The following is a 16,220-nucleotide window of genomic DNA, read 5'->3' on the forward strand; positions in this document are numbered from 1 at the left end:
GGTAAAGATGGGGCCAAAAGAATTCCATAGGAAAAGAGCTGCGGCTCTATCTTACCTTCTTATGGTAGGAAAGAATAAATCTTGTTATTAAAAAAGTCATCCCAGGGTGGACTTTTTGTTATTTGCAGCTGAACACATACAAGCCAGTCCATACCTCTTTGATTTTTATCAAACTGTCCCTCCGTGTCCTGAGGAATAAACCATTTATATGGTTGATCCTCTGTTTCAACATGCTGAAGGGCTCGTTGATAGTAGAGCAAATATTCCATCATTATTTCCACATAAATCTTAAAAGATAATAGTGCTTTACTTCCTCAGCTCACTTTTTACTTTTCCCCTTGTCTTTATTAGTCCCATTGGCTTTTATATATAAAATGTTATGAACCGTGTCACTTGTTAGCAAAGAAAGTGAAACAAAAAACGGTCTCATACCCAACAGTTTACAGTCTTTTGATGACATCAGGGCCAGTTGCATATATCGTTGCAAGTTATATATGCAACAAATACTCACTGAAATAATAAATTAAGTATTTAGTGTTTAAATATGACATTTAGGGGGAACATGATAGGTACAAGAAATCTCTCTCTACTGCATTGTCAGCTGTCAACAGAAAGGCATATTGCATAAGGAAAGTCAGAAATCACACAAATATATTGAGCATCTACTGGGTACCAGGCTGGGCACATAGATGCTGGTTAAATAGTGGTAAACAGGAATCACAGGGTCCTCACTCTCATGGAGTTTACAGACTATGTGGGCAGTCAAACTAGTAAACAGACAATTATAACAGTGTGATAATTGCTCTTATATGGTGAAGCATGTAAGAATATAAGAGGGGTGCTTAACTCAGAATTAGGAAGGGGGTGAGAATGGGCAAGAAAGGATTCCCGAAGGACATGCAAACTTGAGTCCCGGAGATTGAATTGAATTTAAATGGGCAAAGGAGAAAAGAGTGTGTAGAGAACTGCTTGTGCAGGGAACTAGAAAAGGGAGAAAATAAGCATTAGACATCTGCAAGAAAGGTGAAAATGGTTAAGTTGAGGCAGGGGGCCAACAAAGTAATGGATGAGATTGGAGAGGTACAGAGGGACCAGACTATGAGGGACACCTTTAAGTTACATTGAGGTATGTTTGGACTATATTCTGAAGGCAGCAGGGATTCATATGTATATTTGATGAAAATTATTCATGCATGACTGCATGAAAGAGATTAGACTTGAAAGGGACAAAGCAGAAGTAGTAGCAGTAGTAGTCATCTGGGCAAAATACTGTAGAGTGGCTGTCAAACAGCTAAAAGGAAGGGGGAATATTAGGGGGCTATTTAGGATGTGGATCATTACCTGAATGTGGTGGAAAGGGAGAGAAAGGCACCAAAGATGACTCCTTGGTCGAGGTGGATGGAAGAGTCATCCCTGGGGAAGGGCTCCCAAAAGGAGCTGATATAGGGGAGGACATGAGTTCAGCTTTGAACATGACTCTTAGTCACCTGTGTGTCATCTCGTAGATACCGGATTTGGGTCAACAGTTGTGTGCACAGATATGGGGTTTGGACATGGGCTGGAGTCTCTGAGTTCCAGTGTTTTGATTTATTAAGTGTTGATGATAACATCTAACTCATAAATGTCATCTTGGGATTGAATGAAATAAAATATAAAGCAACTTAGTGCTAAAAGGGAGGCAAATATTGTTTTCATCATTACTGATGCTTTTGCTTTTGTTACTCAGTTTTCCAACCTGTAACCTGAAATGATTAATAAGATTCTGGCAGCTACTGTCTATTGAATAGACATTACTGTGTTAAGCACTCTTCGCTTTTTAACACTGTACAGATATTAAATCATTTATTTCTCAGAAAAATTCTATGCAGCAGGTACTTTTATTATCCTTATTTTCTAGATGTGAAGACAGGTACAAAGAGGTTAAGTGATTTGCCAGAGATCATACAACTAGGGTCTGTTGGAATATGGATTTGAACAAAGACAGTCAGACTCCCATTCCTGCACTTTATGTATCAGAATATACTTTTGCTTAACATGCTTTTAACTTTTTTTAAAATAAATTTATTTATTTATTTATTTGGCTGCACTGGGTCTTCGTTGCTGTGCGCAGGCTTTCTCTAATTGCGGTGAGCAGGGACTACTCTTTGTTGTGGTGCGTGGGCTTATCGCGGTGGCTTTTTTTGTTGCAGAGCACAGGCTCTAGGTGTGCAGGCTTTAGTAGTTGTGGCACGCAGGCTCAGTAGTTGTGGTGCACTGGATTAGTTGCTCCGCGGCATGTGGGATGTTCCCGGACCAGGGCTTGAACCCGTGTCCCCTGCATTGGCAGGCGATTTTTAACCACAGCGCCACCAGGGAAGTCCCTGCTTTTAACTTTTAATCAGTTTATATTGTTGGTTATGTTCCTTAAGAATATTCTAGTGGTCATCTTTGTTTTACTCTTTTCAACAACTCTACTGTTTCTGAAATACTCTGTATAGAGAACCCACAATTCTCTTTCCAGTGTTAATATTAAATCATTCTTCTACTTTATATTATGTCAAATCTACTGCTGATTGACTTTCATACATATAAATATAAATTTTCATTTCAGGTTCATAACTCCAGCTATGTCCATATTCATTGACTTGGAGGTTTGACCAGAACTTAAAATCTTCTTATTCAATCTCATAGCAAATATTTGATTCATCTTATCAAGTGGTTATTGTACCAAGACTTCCCCAGTTTCCGTCATAGAAACCTTCCTACACAAATCGCATCTCAGTATTTCTAGTTATTCTCAGTAAACTTCTCTCCACCACTGTTGCTCCAGCACCTGGTGAGCTGCCTGGCACATGCAAAGTGCACCAAACATTTTGTGGAATGGGCAAATAAATAAATGATTGATCATCAAAAAACCACACTCACTATTCTTTTAAGTGGTTTTGTAATTCTGCAAAGACAAAGCAAAATTTCCTCAATTCAAAATATGACTATATTTGTGCAAGAGGAAGGTTAAAATAACTAAGGAAAACATTTGAGTTTTATAACAGAGAAAAGAAGTGACATATGTAGGATTCCAGTAACACCCGAAAACGGGGGCTGCAGGGAGTCCAAGAAGGCATGTGATCTGCCCTGAATACTGAGGCAGACAAGTTGGAGCGCCTTCCTAAACTTGGATAATTGCCATTCCAGCCTGCTTGAAATGTAAATTTGAACTTTATTCTGAATTGGGGAGGGAACCAAGAGCTCAAGTTGATGATGAGTATTGGGCCAAGGTCAACTCATATCATGAACCGTTGGATTTTTATGATCTGTGTGTGAAGAGAAACCTGTAGTTATGTATTGGACCTTTCAAGGTCTATGTAGTATTCCTTTGTTCCCTCTTTTTGATTATCCTAGCAGCACTATGCATAAACAGAATCCAATAATAAATAGTTCTAATGTTAAAACTTTATTATTATGGCATTATTATTATTTATTTAAAATAAAATTTATGTTTCATAATTCCTATTTTCCCCAAATTTATTCACTTAAGTGATAAACAAGCATAAAAAATAATTCTGACAACTAAATCTGAAATAGCTGATTTAAATCCTGGTCCTTGAGTTCTAATTGAAAATGCTTCATGTGGCATGTTCAAAGCCGAAGTTAGGATTCAGATTGGTCATTCAGGCTTGTATTTTTTCAGTAAAGTTATTCCTAACACCTGATGACGACAATGAATTTGTGGTTGCTAAGTTAGTGTTGAGTACTGCATCTCTAGCAGTCTGATTAAGTGGGAGTTGCCATTTGCTGTGCTGTGAGTTAGCAAGAAAGCTGAATCTGTCACAGGTGCTACAATTTGTATTTCAGAAAATTTGCTTCCCCAACTTTAATTATCCCCAAAGTACTCCACTCTACATAAAGTACTGAAAGGAGTCAGCAAAATTTTTCCAGTTTTAGTACTATGATGTAAGTTAAGATTTTGTCTACTACCTAGGTGTTGCAGAGATAATGGAGTTTCAGATGAAGGAGGGGACACTGTTTCATAATATAAAACATTTCTATTGATTTTTCCACTTTGGAATCAGAAAAAAAAAATGCCAAGTAGCCATAACTAAATAACACATTCACAGTGACATAAACCATGCTTCTTAGAAGGGAACAGACATGAATCAGAAAGTGTGTACATTAAACTACTAATGATTGAAAATGAGAAATGTGAAGTCCTAAGCTCAAAAGTATTAAATAAACTTAGGATTGACCTTTTCTTATTAAATATTAATATGTGTTTCAAACTCATGGGAAAATGTATATATCATTTTTGTATTAGGCAGCCTGTCCTTTGCAGAGAGACAGGGAACTGGACAAGTTGTGGAGATAGTCATCACCTTTTTGGCAAAACAATCCCTCTTCACATCAGTATATATCAGTCAGGTTGTTTTTTTCCTTTTTCCACAAAACAAGATATTTTTTTCAACACTTCAACATGCAAGCCTGATGAGAAAGTGTCCCCTAAATATTTCATTGCAGAGGTAGTTTTTTCAAAATTCCCTGAGTTTGACTTGCTAAATTAGAGGAAGATCTTTGACCCTGGAAATCCATAAGAAGTGATTATGGCTATGAAAATAAATTTTAAGAGATTAGTATTGTTTGATGATTTAATTAAGAAATATGCTGTAGTTCAATCTCTTTGGAATATTTTAAAATGAGATTCTTCACCTTATTTGCACGTCTTTATCTTGTGTTAAGGCAGTTCCAACAAATGGAAATGGTTAACCGAATTGAGAAGTAAATGTGTTTACTGGAAATTGCTTAGCCTTTGAATTGTAATTACAATTTTATATTCTTTGTAGGATTACTTAACTATTCATAAGTATGGCAATGCAGCCAGAAATGATCTCTGGAATACACTATCAGAGGTAAAGTATAGGAAGCTTGAAAGCCAAAGCCTCTTCTTGAATATTTGAATTGAGTTTATAAAACATTCATAACTTTTATTGACACTGATGGTTTGTTTTTACTTTTTATATTTCCCTTTTCTTGATATTGCTTTCTTGTTTTATATTTGATGTATTATATTGTAAGGATAATGAGGTTTAAAATTAATTCAGCTACAATGGTAGTTAAAGATACCTTGCCTACTTTCAAACATGATAATACTTCTGAAATATAATTTTAATAGGGTGTCAGATATTCATGTTTGAGTGAAATATAGATGGTAAAGAACTTTTTCTCTATAAGTGAATAGCAAGTATTTAAGTTTAATACTAGACATACTGGGGATGCTTAAAGATGCTGCAAGTAAGTACTTGCTTTAATAATAAAATATATTTCATCTTCCATTAGGTAAAAACTTTAATGTTAATAAAGTTTTTATTTCTATGTATATATATATATATATGCATGAAGCTTAAGCTAAGGCAAGAAAATTAATTTTACTAACACATTATATTAGTTTCACCAATTTTAAATGTTTTCATACTTAAGTAAATCATAAAAGTAAACATGAAAATGGTTTAATGTTAATTATGTTTATAGTTTATGTTTATAAAATTAATTTATACAATTTTGGTTACAAAGGCTTTAAAAAGGAATGGAAAGTATGTAAATATACAAGAAGTAATGGATCAGTGGACACTCCAGATGGGTTATCCTGTTATCACCATCTTGGGAAATACAACAGCAGAAAATAGAATAATAATTACCCAGCAACATTTTATTTATGACATCAGTGCTAAAACTAAAGCACATGAACCTCAAAATAACAGGTACAACTCTGTTGTTTATGTGAAAAAATTGCTTTTGTTTTTTATGTTCCACTTTGCATTTTAACATTGTAAAAAGAATTGATAACAGAATTATGAAAAGTACTCGAAATATAGTTTTCATTTCTTTATTTACATATGGTATTTTCATTTTGAACCCTCTTTTACTCCCATTTCCAGATGTTTTAACTATCAAGGTGGCAGCATGCTAAAGTTATTTTGTTTAAGAAGACAGGATTTAAATTATCATGGTCATTTAACACAATAATGTGTAATTTTTTTTTTTTTTACTTTTCCCTGTAAATGTTTGTTGAATTAAATTTAAGAAAGTTAAAATACTTTGAAGTGGATTAAATGGTATTGAGAAAACCAAGATTTGTAGAATAGACAAGAACAGAAACTAACAATTCAGAAAGACTAGTTAAACAAAAACCCACAGCCAGACTAAATAGTGTCTGAGCCAGAGGAACTCAAACTAGATCCATTTAAAATGGTCTAAGTATCAATGCCACTTAGTATCAAAATACATTCTCTTCCCTCACTTTTAGTGTTTAAAAACCATTAACACAACATACATAGAATTTGACTTGTTGTTACTTTAACTTTCATTTGAAATTCTTATTTCATTACTGAAAATTCAGCATGTAGTGATTCTTTTCTAGTTCATGTTTTCCCACTCTTTTGTGCTTTATTAAAGCTGAGCCAGGGAAAGATAGAACTTAAATCATTTCATTTTATTTTTTTCTAAGATATCCGGATAAGAGGTTGGGAGCGGGACAGGGAGGGTTGGAGGGCAAAATTAATAAATAAAATGAGGTGTTGGGATTAGACTGGTCAGGCTGTCTCCCATTTGGAATATTAGGAATCTGATTTTATCTTCCATCAGTATCTAGGGTATGTGAAACATGCATTAAGCTTTCTTTGTTATCTCTAAGACAGGGTCCAGGTAGAAGTGACTGAGAAATTCATGAATGTTTTCTGGTGACTAAATTGGGAACCCACTTAAGAAAGTATTGTCTTAAGTCTCCTGCTCATTATATACACTGTCCTTCAGCAGACTGCCCTTGTAATCTAACTGTTTGCACCTGTGGAATACAGGGTATTATCCTGCCACACTGTCAGGATCTGACTGGGTCAACCCTTCACCCAGCCTGGATTCCTCACAGCTGCCAAACACTGCTTCTGGTCAACCACCGTCTGGCCCCAGGTGAACCCTGCTTAGGCATCAACCCGGGCCTTGTCGGGAAGTACATAAAAACTACTTGACTGTGGCAAAGTTAGAGAGATTCAGGCCTTGCCTTTGAGAATGATCATTCTTACACAAGCATCACTGATGCAGAAAAACATAAAGGACATGCAGATGACAGAACAAATTTTGAACAAAAATACTCTGTCAACCTATAATATGAGCCAGATGTATCGGCTGCAAGTCTGACTCTTTAAAGGAAGACTTTCTCCCAGGCTGTATAGGTATATATACCTATACAAAGCTTTTACAGGGCTTTACTTTTGCTGCAGTTATAAAATCATATGAATGGTTTTGAATGCTGAGAACTTGGCATAGAAAATATTGAGTGAGATAATGCAATGCATGGCATTCCATCAGTCTCAAAATTTATTTTATATCTATTTTGAAATAATAAAGTTTGCAGTTGAAATTTTAGTATTCAGTTTTATATTATTGATAATTTAATTCACTATAACATTGTGGTCAAAGCTTCAATACCAATTCTATCTGCCCTTTGTCTGTAACCTTCTTAGATCTTTATCACATACTGCAAATAGTTAATGCAGTAAAACATAGTGCCCATTTACGCCAGGAAACCCATGAATTGTGGATATTTTCTGTGACTGTATAATCAATTCTTTGTCTTCAATTTTGTAGAGGACACTGGAATATCACTACAACATGCCTAGAACATTTTTAATGTATATAGTAATCATATTTTTCATATGTGGTAGCTATATTACAGCATAGAAAGGAAAGATCTTTATATAATAATTGCATAAAGTTAGTTGATATGTGAAATTGACTAAAATATTTGCTAGCATTTTGGTATTTGGGAAATTGTGAATTTGTGTAGCTTTTTTTCTTTATAAAGTTAAAACATTGTAATGTTCGGTAATGTCTCCTATACATATGGAGCTTCTTGGAGTCCTGTGCTACAGAGAATTATATTTATCTCCTTTTGTTTTGGGTCCGATGTTTGCAACCTTGGAACCATTTTTCATGGCATGTACATTAATGCTTCACTAATATTGGTACCATTTTTAAAAAAGTTTTTTCACTCCAGCTAAAATAAGCACCTACGCTTTTCTGCCTTAACATAATCATTAGAATAAACATTGCTTTATTATAAAAATGTGACCTACGATGAAGAGAGGTAGTCCTAGGGACTGTTAAATAAAAAATATCTTGAGGGTCTTTTGAAGTGCATTGTTTTTGTTTTTTTCTTCTTAAAATGAGATGACTAAAATTCAAGTTAAACTTAAGGGGCTAGGGCACAATTTAATTTCACAGGTTCTTTTTTCTAGTTTCTTTTTTAACATAACTCAGTGCATTTTTGGATGTTTTTACAGCACACCACACAGAGCTTTTCACCCACAATGTTTAGGGTCTTCTAGCCTTTTAAGTTGTAATCATAAAGCAACATAATTGCCATGCCTTCTTTGATCTTAAAAATGAAATTGGTGCAAAGATCAAATATGTGTTGTTTGGAAAGTTAAGGAAAATAACTTGTATAGTACTGATAGTATAGCAATTCAGAAATGATATAAACTTCAGATGTGCTTGGTGATTTGTAATTTTTACTTTGTCTTTGTGACAATGTATAGATTTTGTGTATACATACATGCACACACATACACACACACACACAGAATAGAGGCCAAAAACATTCTTAGGAAAAATATAGAGGGTATTTTAAAAGTTTTACAAAATGCCCCAATGTTTGTATCACAATACCTTAAAGTTAACTTCTTTTTTTGCATCTGAACATTGCTATACAGTACAGTGTCTGCCATTTAGGAAGTTTCTTGTATGTGGAATTGTCTGTAAGCAACAATGCAGGTATTGATATGAATCTCTCCTTCTTGACTTTAGAGACTTTTGCTAAAACTCATAATCAAAACATACCAATTTTTATTGTAATTTCTAGTTTCATTATTTAGAAGGATACAGTTTAAATAAATGTAAAATTATAAGTATGTTTATATTAGGGGCAAATACTATTTCATAAACATTTTATGATCACGCTACAAAAAAAGACATTTATCCTTGAAGAGTTTTAAACATCTTCAATTTTATATATTTCTGGCCCTTCAACTGATATTTATTTGCCTTCAAAATTTAGTTGCCCCAACTCTATATAGACAATCTGTACTAAAAAAATCAATTTCATAAAGTTAATCTCTGTCTTATTATAGACTGATATAGTTCCTTTTATTTTACTTCAATTCAGTCTCATTCAATCCATTTCAACAGAAACTTATTTAAGCATTTCATTTCCAGGCTTTTGAAAGATCTTAGGTACACAAAAATGAGTTCATAGTTTAATTTGAGAATCAGATGCAGAGTCAGGCATTGTTGTCTCTTACCTAATAATTTCAGTTAATCAAAAAGAATCATTATTTTTAGAGAACAGCTATATATATTTATATATAAATTTATTATATAAATTCTCTGTATCTTCCTAACAGTAAATCCATTATTAAATACTTGTGGCATATTCTTGGTATCATGTTATGAGCTTGGGGATATTTGTTAAAGAGTGTACATGGGTTGGCGTTCACCAATGTCTACCCTACAAACAATACCTGTTTCGCTACAATAGGTTGTTTATTTGCTGATCAGTTGTCCAGAGTCCATTCTATATAGCAGCATGTCTCCACATAGGTGGCACTCAAAAATGTTTGTCTGATTAAGTATAGCATATACTTTTAAAATTTAGAATCTTAAACATATTAACTTTCTATGTTGGAGATAGCAGTTGATATAACACTAGGAATTTCTTCCAGTCTTCCATTTGGATTTTTGCTATTACTAAATTCTGATTATTGTGAATGGGAGACATGAAATGATAAAATAATAATCAAATTCCATATGACAGATTTGGAGATGTCCTCGCCCATCAAAAGACATATTCTGTTTTTAGCTACATAGCCCCAGACATGTTCCCTGAAAAATTCTCAATTCTCCATTAATTCCCATAGTTACTGAGCTCATAGAGTATTCTTATAGTTTTCAGGTCAGAAATATTTTTCTCATACTGCATATTGTTGAATATCCCTGTTGCTAATAGTGCAATGATTGGTTAACGTAACCTGGCTATATTTTAGGGGAACAAAATGTAGTCACTGGATTTTATTGTAAGACTATCCAATTTATCTCCGGTTGCTCATTTGAGGTTAAATTGATATTACTTCACGTACAAGTTTAGGCCTAAACTTTTATCCTATAAAAAGTCATGTTCTAGAAAATGCTTCTCTTTAATAGCTGAGACTCATGACTGATCCCTGCACATTGGTGGTTGATTTCACACATCAATTTGGAAGTTCCATTTCAGAAAACAAAGCATTGTGTCCCACGGTGTTCTTTGTATTGATCTGGATTTTAGGGGGATCTGATCAGTTTTGCTTTTTGTCCCTACTTTGCTGAATAACTTTATCAGTGCTGTATTATCCTTTCTATAAAATCTGACAAAAGTGTTTTTTAAGAATAGTTAAACAAGTAAATGAGGAGAATGTTGAAATGTAAATGCATGAAAGCACTGGAATGGGCATTAATCTAATGCGGAATCAAGTAGAAAGGAGTTATTTTAAGACTTTACTCAATATATGGTGCAGCTCAGATTTATAGATTTTAGCTACTTTTTATTCCTCATGTAAAATTCAAATCTTTTTTTCCAAGATAAATTGTTTTGTTGGTAGTCCACCTTTTGTTTTGAAATTAAAACTCTTAGAGGCCAAGTCTGCTTAGCGACATTGAAAGAGTGAATTCATCTTCTTGGCCTATTCCTTACATTTATGACTGGGGAATTTAAAAAATTCTCCTAAAGAGAATAAGAAAAATCACATAGGAGGTGCATAGGAAATGTTGTTTGTTTGTTATAACCATTTTTATTCTTAAAGTTTCTCTTTTATTTTGCAGTTACCTGTGGCAGATCCCATTAACTATTGTGGTAGGAAATAGAAGCCATGTGTCTCCAGAAGCAATTATTTGGGTGTCTAACAAATCAGGTAAAAAATATATTCTCCCCTGAGAATTTGGTTTCAGATAATTGTTTAGCAACTTAACCTCTTATATCAGCTGTTATAAAAATGTGAATAAAGACAAATTAGAAAGACAATATAGAGGAATTACCTCTATACATTTAAGTATAATATAGTATAGTTTCTACATAGTCTAATTTCAGTCCGCTGATATAATTATTAAATTTATTTGTGTCTTTGATGGTAAAGAGAAAAGTTAAATCTAAGTACTTGTAGTACTATTCTTAACCGCTTTAAACTGTACCATTTTATAATCCCGAATGGAACAGAATTACAATCGTAACTCCCAGTAGAACAGTATGCCAGATACTGAAACATAGGCCACATTTTTCAATTCCATTTTTCAGCTATCTTCTCTTTACCAGACTGGCTCTTTAAAGAATGGGTGAGGCAATATTCTCTGTAGAATTAGATAATTATAGGGCCAGAAGGGAGAGGCTTGCTAGGTCATGAAACCATCCCTTAGGTAGGGTCAAGTCTCAAGGAGCAGAGAAAGATGAGATTCTATTCTATTTCTAAATATCTTCAAATAAGATAGTTACCTATTTCAATTCACTGTCAGAAAGCTATTTCTTGAATCCAATCTAAATGCTTCATATTAGAGTGTGAAACAGGTCTCTTTTATTTCTGTTTTCCATTGAATTGAAGAAAAAACCGATTATCATCTTTTCTGTAACATTTCATTTAGATTTAAATGGTCAAATATGTCCACATTTTGTTTTTCTTACTCCTTTCTCACATTCTGCTACTTTATATTTTCTTGCTATTTTGTAAGTGTAATTTAAACAACCACAAATCTTTTTTTGAAGTAAGGTGAAGTATAAAAAAACAACAAAAATATTGTTTCTTCTCCCCAGTCTTGCTCCTATTAGGGAGATATAAGTGCTTAAAATACATACACAAATACATATAAGAAAAAGGTCTCACAGCAGAATCTAATCTGCTTAACAGAAATATAAACACTTGTTTTGCCAGTTGAATTTTTATTCAAATTTTCATGTTGTTGTATTTTTAACACATCATCACATATTATGAAAATATGTGCCGGGTGTCAGGCCGGAGCCTCTTAGGTGGGAGAGCCGAGTTCAAGATATTGGTCCAACAGAAACCTGCCAGCCCCATGTAATATCAAATGGCAAAACATCTCCCAGAGATCTCCATCTCAACGCTAAAACCCACCTCCACTCAACGACCAGCAAGCTACAGTGCTGGACATCCCATGCCAAACAACTAGGAAGACAGGAACACAACCCCACCCATTAGCAGACAGGCTGCCTAAAATCATAAGTTCACAGACACCCCAAAACACACCACCGGACGCAGCCCTGCCCACCAGAAAGACAAGATCCAGCCTCATCCATCAGAACAGTCACCAGTCCCCTCCACCAGGAAGCCTACACAACCCATTGAACCAACCCTACCCACTGGGGACAGACACCAAAAACAATGGGAATTACGAACCTGCAGCCTACAAAAAGGAGACCCCAAATGCAGTAAGTTAAGCAAAATGAGAAGACAAAGAAATATACAGCAGATGAAGGAGCAAGGTAAAAACCCACCAGACCAAACAAATGAAGAGAAGATAGGCAGTCTACATGAAAAAGAATTCAGAGTAATGATAGGAAAGATGATCCAAAATCTTGGAAATACAATGGAGAAAATACAAGAAATATTTAACAAGGACCTAGAAGAACTAAAGAGCAAACAAACAACGATGAACAGCACAATAAATGAAATTAAAAATTCTCTAGAAGGATTAAATAGCAGAATAACTGAGGCAGAAGAATGGATAAGTGACCTGGAGTTAAAATAGTGGAAGTAACTACTGCACAGCAGAATAAAGAAAAAAGAATGAAAAGAAATGAGGACAGTCTCAGAGAGCTCTGGGACAACATTAAACACAACAACATTCGAATTATAGCGGTCCCAGAAGATGAAGAGAAAAAGAAGGGGTCTGAGAAAATATTTGAAGAGATTATAGTTGAAAACTTCCCTAATATGAGAAACAAAATTGTCAGTCAAGTCCAGGAAACTCAGAGAGTCCCAAATAGGGTAAATCCAAGGAGAAATAAGCCAAGACACATATTAATCAAACTACCAAAAATTAAATACAAAGAAAAAATGTTAAAAGCAGCAAGGGAAAAACAACTAATAACATACAAGGGAATCCGCATAAGGTTAACAGCTGATTTCTCAGCAGAAACTCTGCAAGCCAGAAGGGAGTGGCAGGTCATATTTAAGGTGAGGAAAGGGAAAAGCCTACAAACCAAGATTACTCTACCCAGCAAGGATCTCATTCAGATTCGATGGAGAAATTAAAACCTTTACAGACAAGCAAAATCTAAGAGAATTCAGCACCACCAAACCAGTTTACAACAAATGCTAAAGGAAATTCTCTAGGCAAGAAACACAAGAGAAGGAAAAGACCTACAATAACAAACACAAAACAACTGATAAATGGTTATAGGAACATACATATTGATAATTACCTTAAATGTAAATGGATTAAATGCTCCATCTGAAAGACATAAACTGGCTGAATGGATGCAAAAACAAGACCAACATATATGCTGTCTACAAGAGACCCAATTCAGACCTAGGGATACATACAGACTGACAGTGAGGGGATGGAAAAAGATATTCCATGCAAATGGAAATCAAAAGAAAGCTGGAGCAGCAATCTCATATCAGACAAAATAGACTTTAAAGTAAAGACTATTACAAGAGACAAAGAAGAACACTACGTAATGATCAAGCGATCAATCCAAGAAGCAGATATAACAATTGTAAATATTTATGCACCCAACATAAGAGAACCTCAATACGTAATGCAAATGCTAACAGCCATAATAAAGGAAATTGACAGTAACACAATAATAGTAGGGGACTTTATCACCACACTTTTACCAATGGACAGATCATCCAAAATGAAAATAAATAAGGAAACACAAGCTTTAAATGACGCATTAAACAAGATGGACTTAACTGATATTTATAGGACATTCCATCCAAAACAATAGAATACACTTTCTTCTCAAGTGCTCATGGAACATTCTCCAGGATAGATCATATCCTAGGTCACAAATCAAGCCGTAGTAAATTTAAGAAAATTGAAATCATATCAAGTATCTTTTTTGACCACAACACTATGAGATTAGATATCAATTATAGGAAAAATCTGTAAAACATACAAACATATGGAAGCTAAACAATACACTACTAAATAACCAAGCAATCATGAAGAAAAAAAGAGGAAATAAAAAATAACTAGAAACAAATGACAGTGAAAACATGATGACCCAAAACCTATCATATGCAGCAAAAGCAGTTCTAAGAGGGGAGTTTATAGCAATAAAATTCTACTTCAAGAGACAAGAAACATCTCAAATAAACAACCCAACCTTACACCTAAAGCAATTAGCGAAAGAAGAACAAAAAATGCCAAAGTTAGCAAAAGGAAAGAAATCATAAAATCAGAGCAGAAATAAATGAAAAAGAAATGAAGGAAACGATAGCAGAGATCAATAAAACTAAAAGCTGGTTCTTTGGGTAGATAAACAAAATTGATAAACCATTAGCCAGACTCATCAAGAAAAAAAGGGATAAGACACAAATCAATAGAATTGAAAATGAAAAAGGAGAAGTAACAACTGACACTGCAGAAATATAAAGTATCAAGAGGGATTACTACCGACAACTCTATGCCAATAAAATGGACAACCTGGAAGAAAAGGACAAATTCTTAGAAATGCACAACCTTCTTAGACTGAACCAGGAAGAAATAGAAAATATAAACAGACCAATCACAAGCACTGAAATTGAAACTGTGATTAAAAATCTTCAAACAGACAAAAGCCTAGGACCAGATAGTTTCACAGGCAAATTCTATCAAACATTTAGAGAAGAGCTAACACCTATCCTTCTCAAACGCTTCCAAATATAGCCGAGGGAGGAACACTCCCAAACTCATTCTACGAGGCCACCATCACCCTGATATCAGAACCAAGCAAAGATGTCACAAAAAAAGAAAACTACAGACCAATATCACTGATGAGCATAGATGCAAAAATCCTCAACAAAATACTAGCAAACAGAATCCAACAGCACATTAAAAGGGTCATACACCATGATCAAGTGCAGTTTATCCCAGGAATGCAAGGTTTCTTCAATGTATGCAAATCAGTCAACGTGATACACCATATTAACAGATTGAAGGAGAAAAACCGTATGATCATCTCAATAGATGCAGAAAAAGTTTTTGACAAAATTTAACACCAATTTATGATAAAAACCCTCCAGAAAGTAGGCATAGAAGGAACTTACCTCAACATAATAAAGGCTATATATGACAAACCCACAGCCAACATCGTTCTCAATGATGAAAACCTGAAACCATTTCCACTAAGATCAGGAACAAGACAAGGTTGCCACTCTCACCACTATTATTCAACATAGCTTTGGAAGTTTTAGCCACAGCAATCAGAGACAAAGAAGAAATAAAAGGAATCCAAATTGAAAAGAAGTAAAGCTGTCACTGTTTGCAGATGACATGATACTATACATAGAGAATCCTAAAGATGCTACCACAAAACGACTAGAGCTAATCAATGAATTTGGTAAAGTAGCAGGATACAAAATTAATGCACAGAAATCTCTTGCATTCCCATACAGTAATGATGAAAAATCTGAAAGAGAAATTAAGGAAACATCCAATTTACCCTTGCACGAAAAAGAATAAAATACCTAGGAATAAACCTACCTAAGGAGACAAAAGGCCTGTATGCAGAAAACTATAAGACACTGATGAAAGAAATTAAAGATGATACAAACAGATGGAGAGATATACCATGTTCTTGGATTGGAAGAATCAACATTGTGAAAATGAGTATACTACCCAAGGCAATTTACAGATTCAATGCAATCCCTGTCAAACTACCAATGGCATTTTTCACAGAACTAGAACAAAAAATTGCACAATTTGTATGGAAACACAAAAGACCCCCAATAGCCAAAACAATCTTGGGAAATAAAAACGGAGCTAGAGGAATCAGGCTTCCAGACTTCAGACTACACTAAAATGCTACAGCAATGAAGACCGTATGGTACTGGCACAAAAACAGAAATGTAGATCAATGGAACAGGACAGAAAGCCCAGAGATAAACCCATGCACATATGGTCACTTTATCTTTGATAAAGGAGGCAAGAATATACAGTGGAGAAAA

The 16,220-nt window shown here is 34.5% G+C and overlaps 1 protein-coding gene across 1 annotated transcript in view; it reads left to right on the forward strand.

Moving 5' to 3' along the window:
- The window catches only part of TRHDE (thyrotropin releasing hormone degrading enzyme), a gene marked incomplete at its 5' end in the record, with an annotated part of 412,544 nt that overhangs the window by 310,424 nt on the left and 85,900 nt on the right, over nt 1–16,220 (forward strand). Inside the window, 3 exons of the mRNA XM_082849811.1 lie at nt 4,815–4,880; nt 5,542–5,729; nt 10,876–10,964. Of these exons, the coding sequence (XP_082705937.1) occupies nt 4,815–4,880; nt 5,542–5,729; nt 10,876–10,964 (343 nt within the window). The remainder of the gene's footprint in view (nt 1–4,814; nt 4,881–5,541; nt 5,730–10,875; nt 10,965–16,220) is intronic.

The sequence above is a fragment of the Leucopleurus acutus genome (genome assembly GCF_964270905.1).
Source record: "Leucopleurus acutus genome assembly, chromosome: 11".
Classification (NCBI taxonomy): Eukaryota; Metazoa; Chordata; class Mammalia; order Artiodactyla; family Delphinidae; genus Leucopleurus; species Leucopleurus acutus.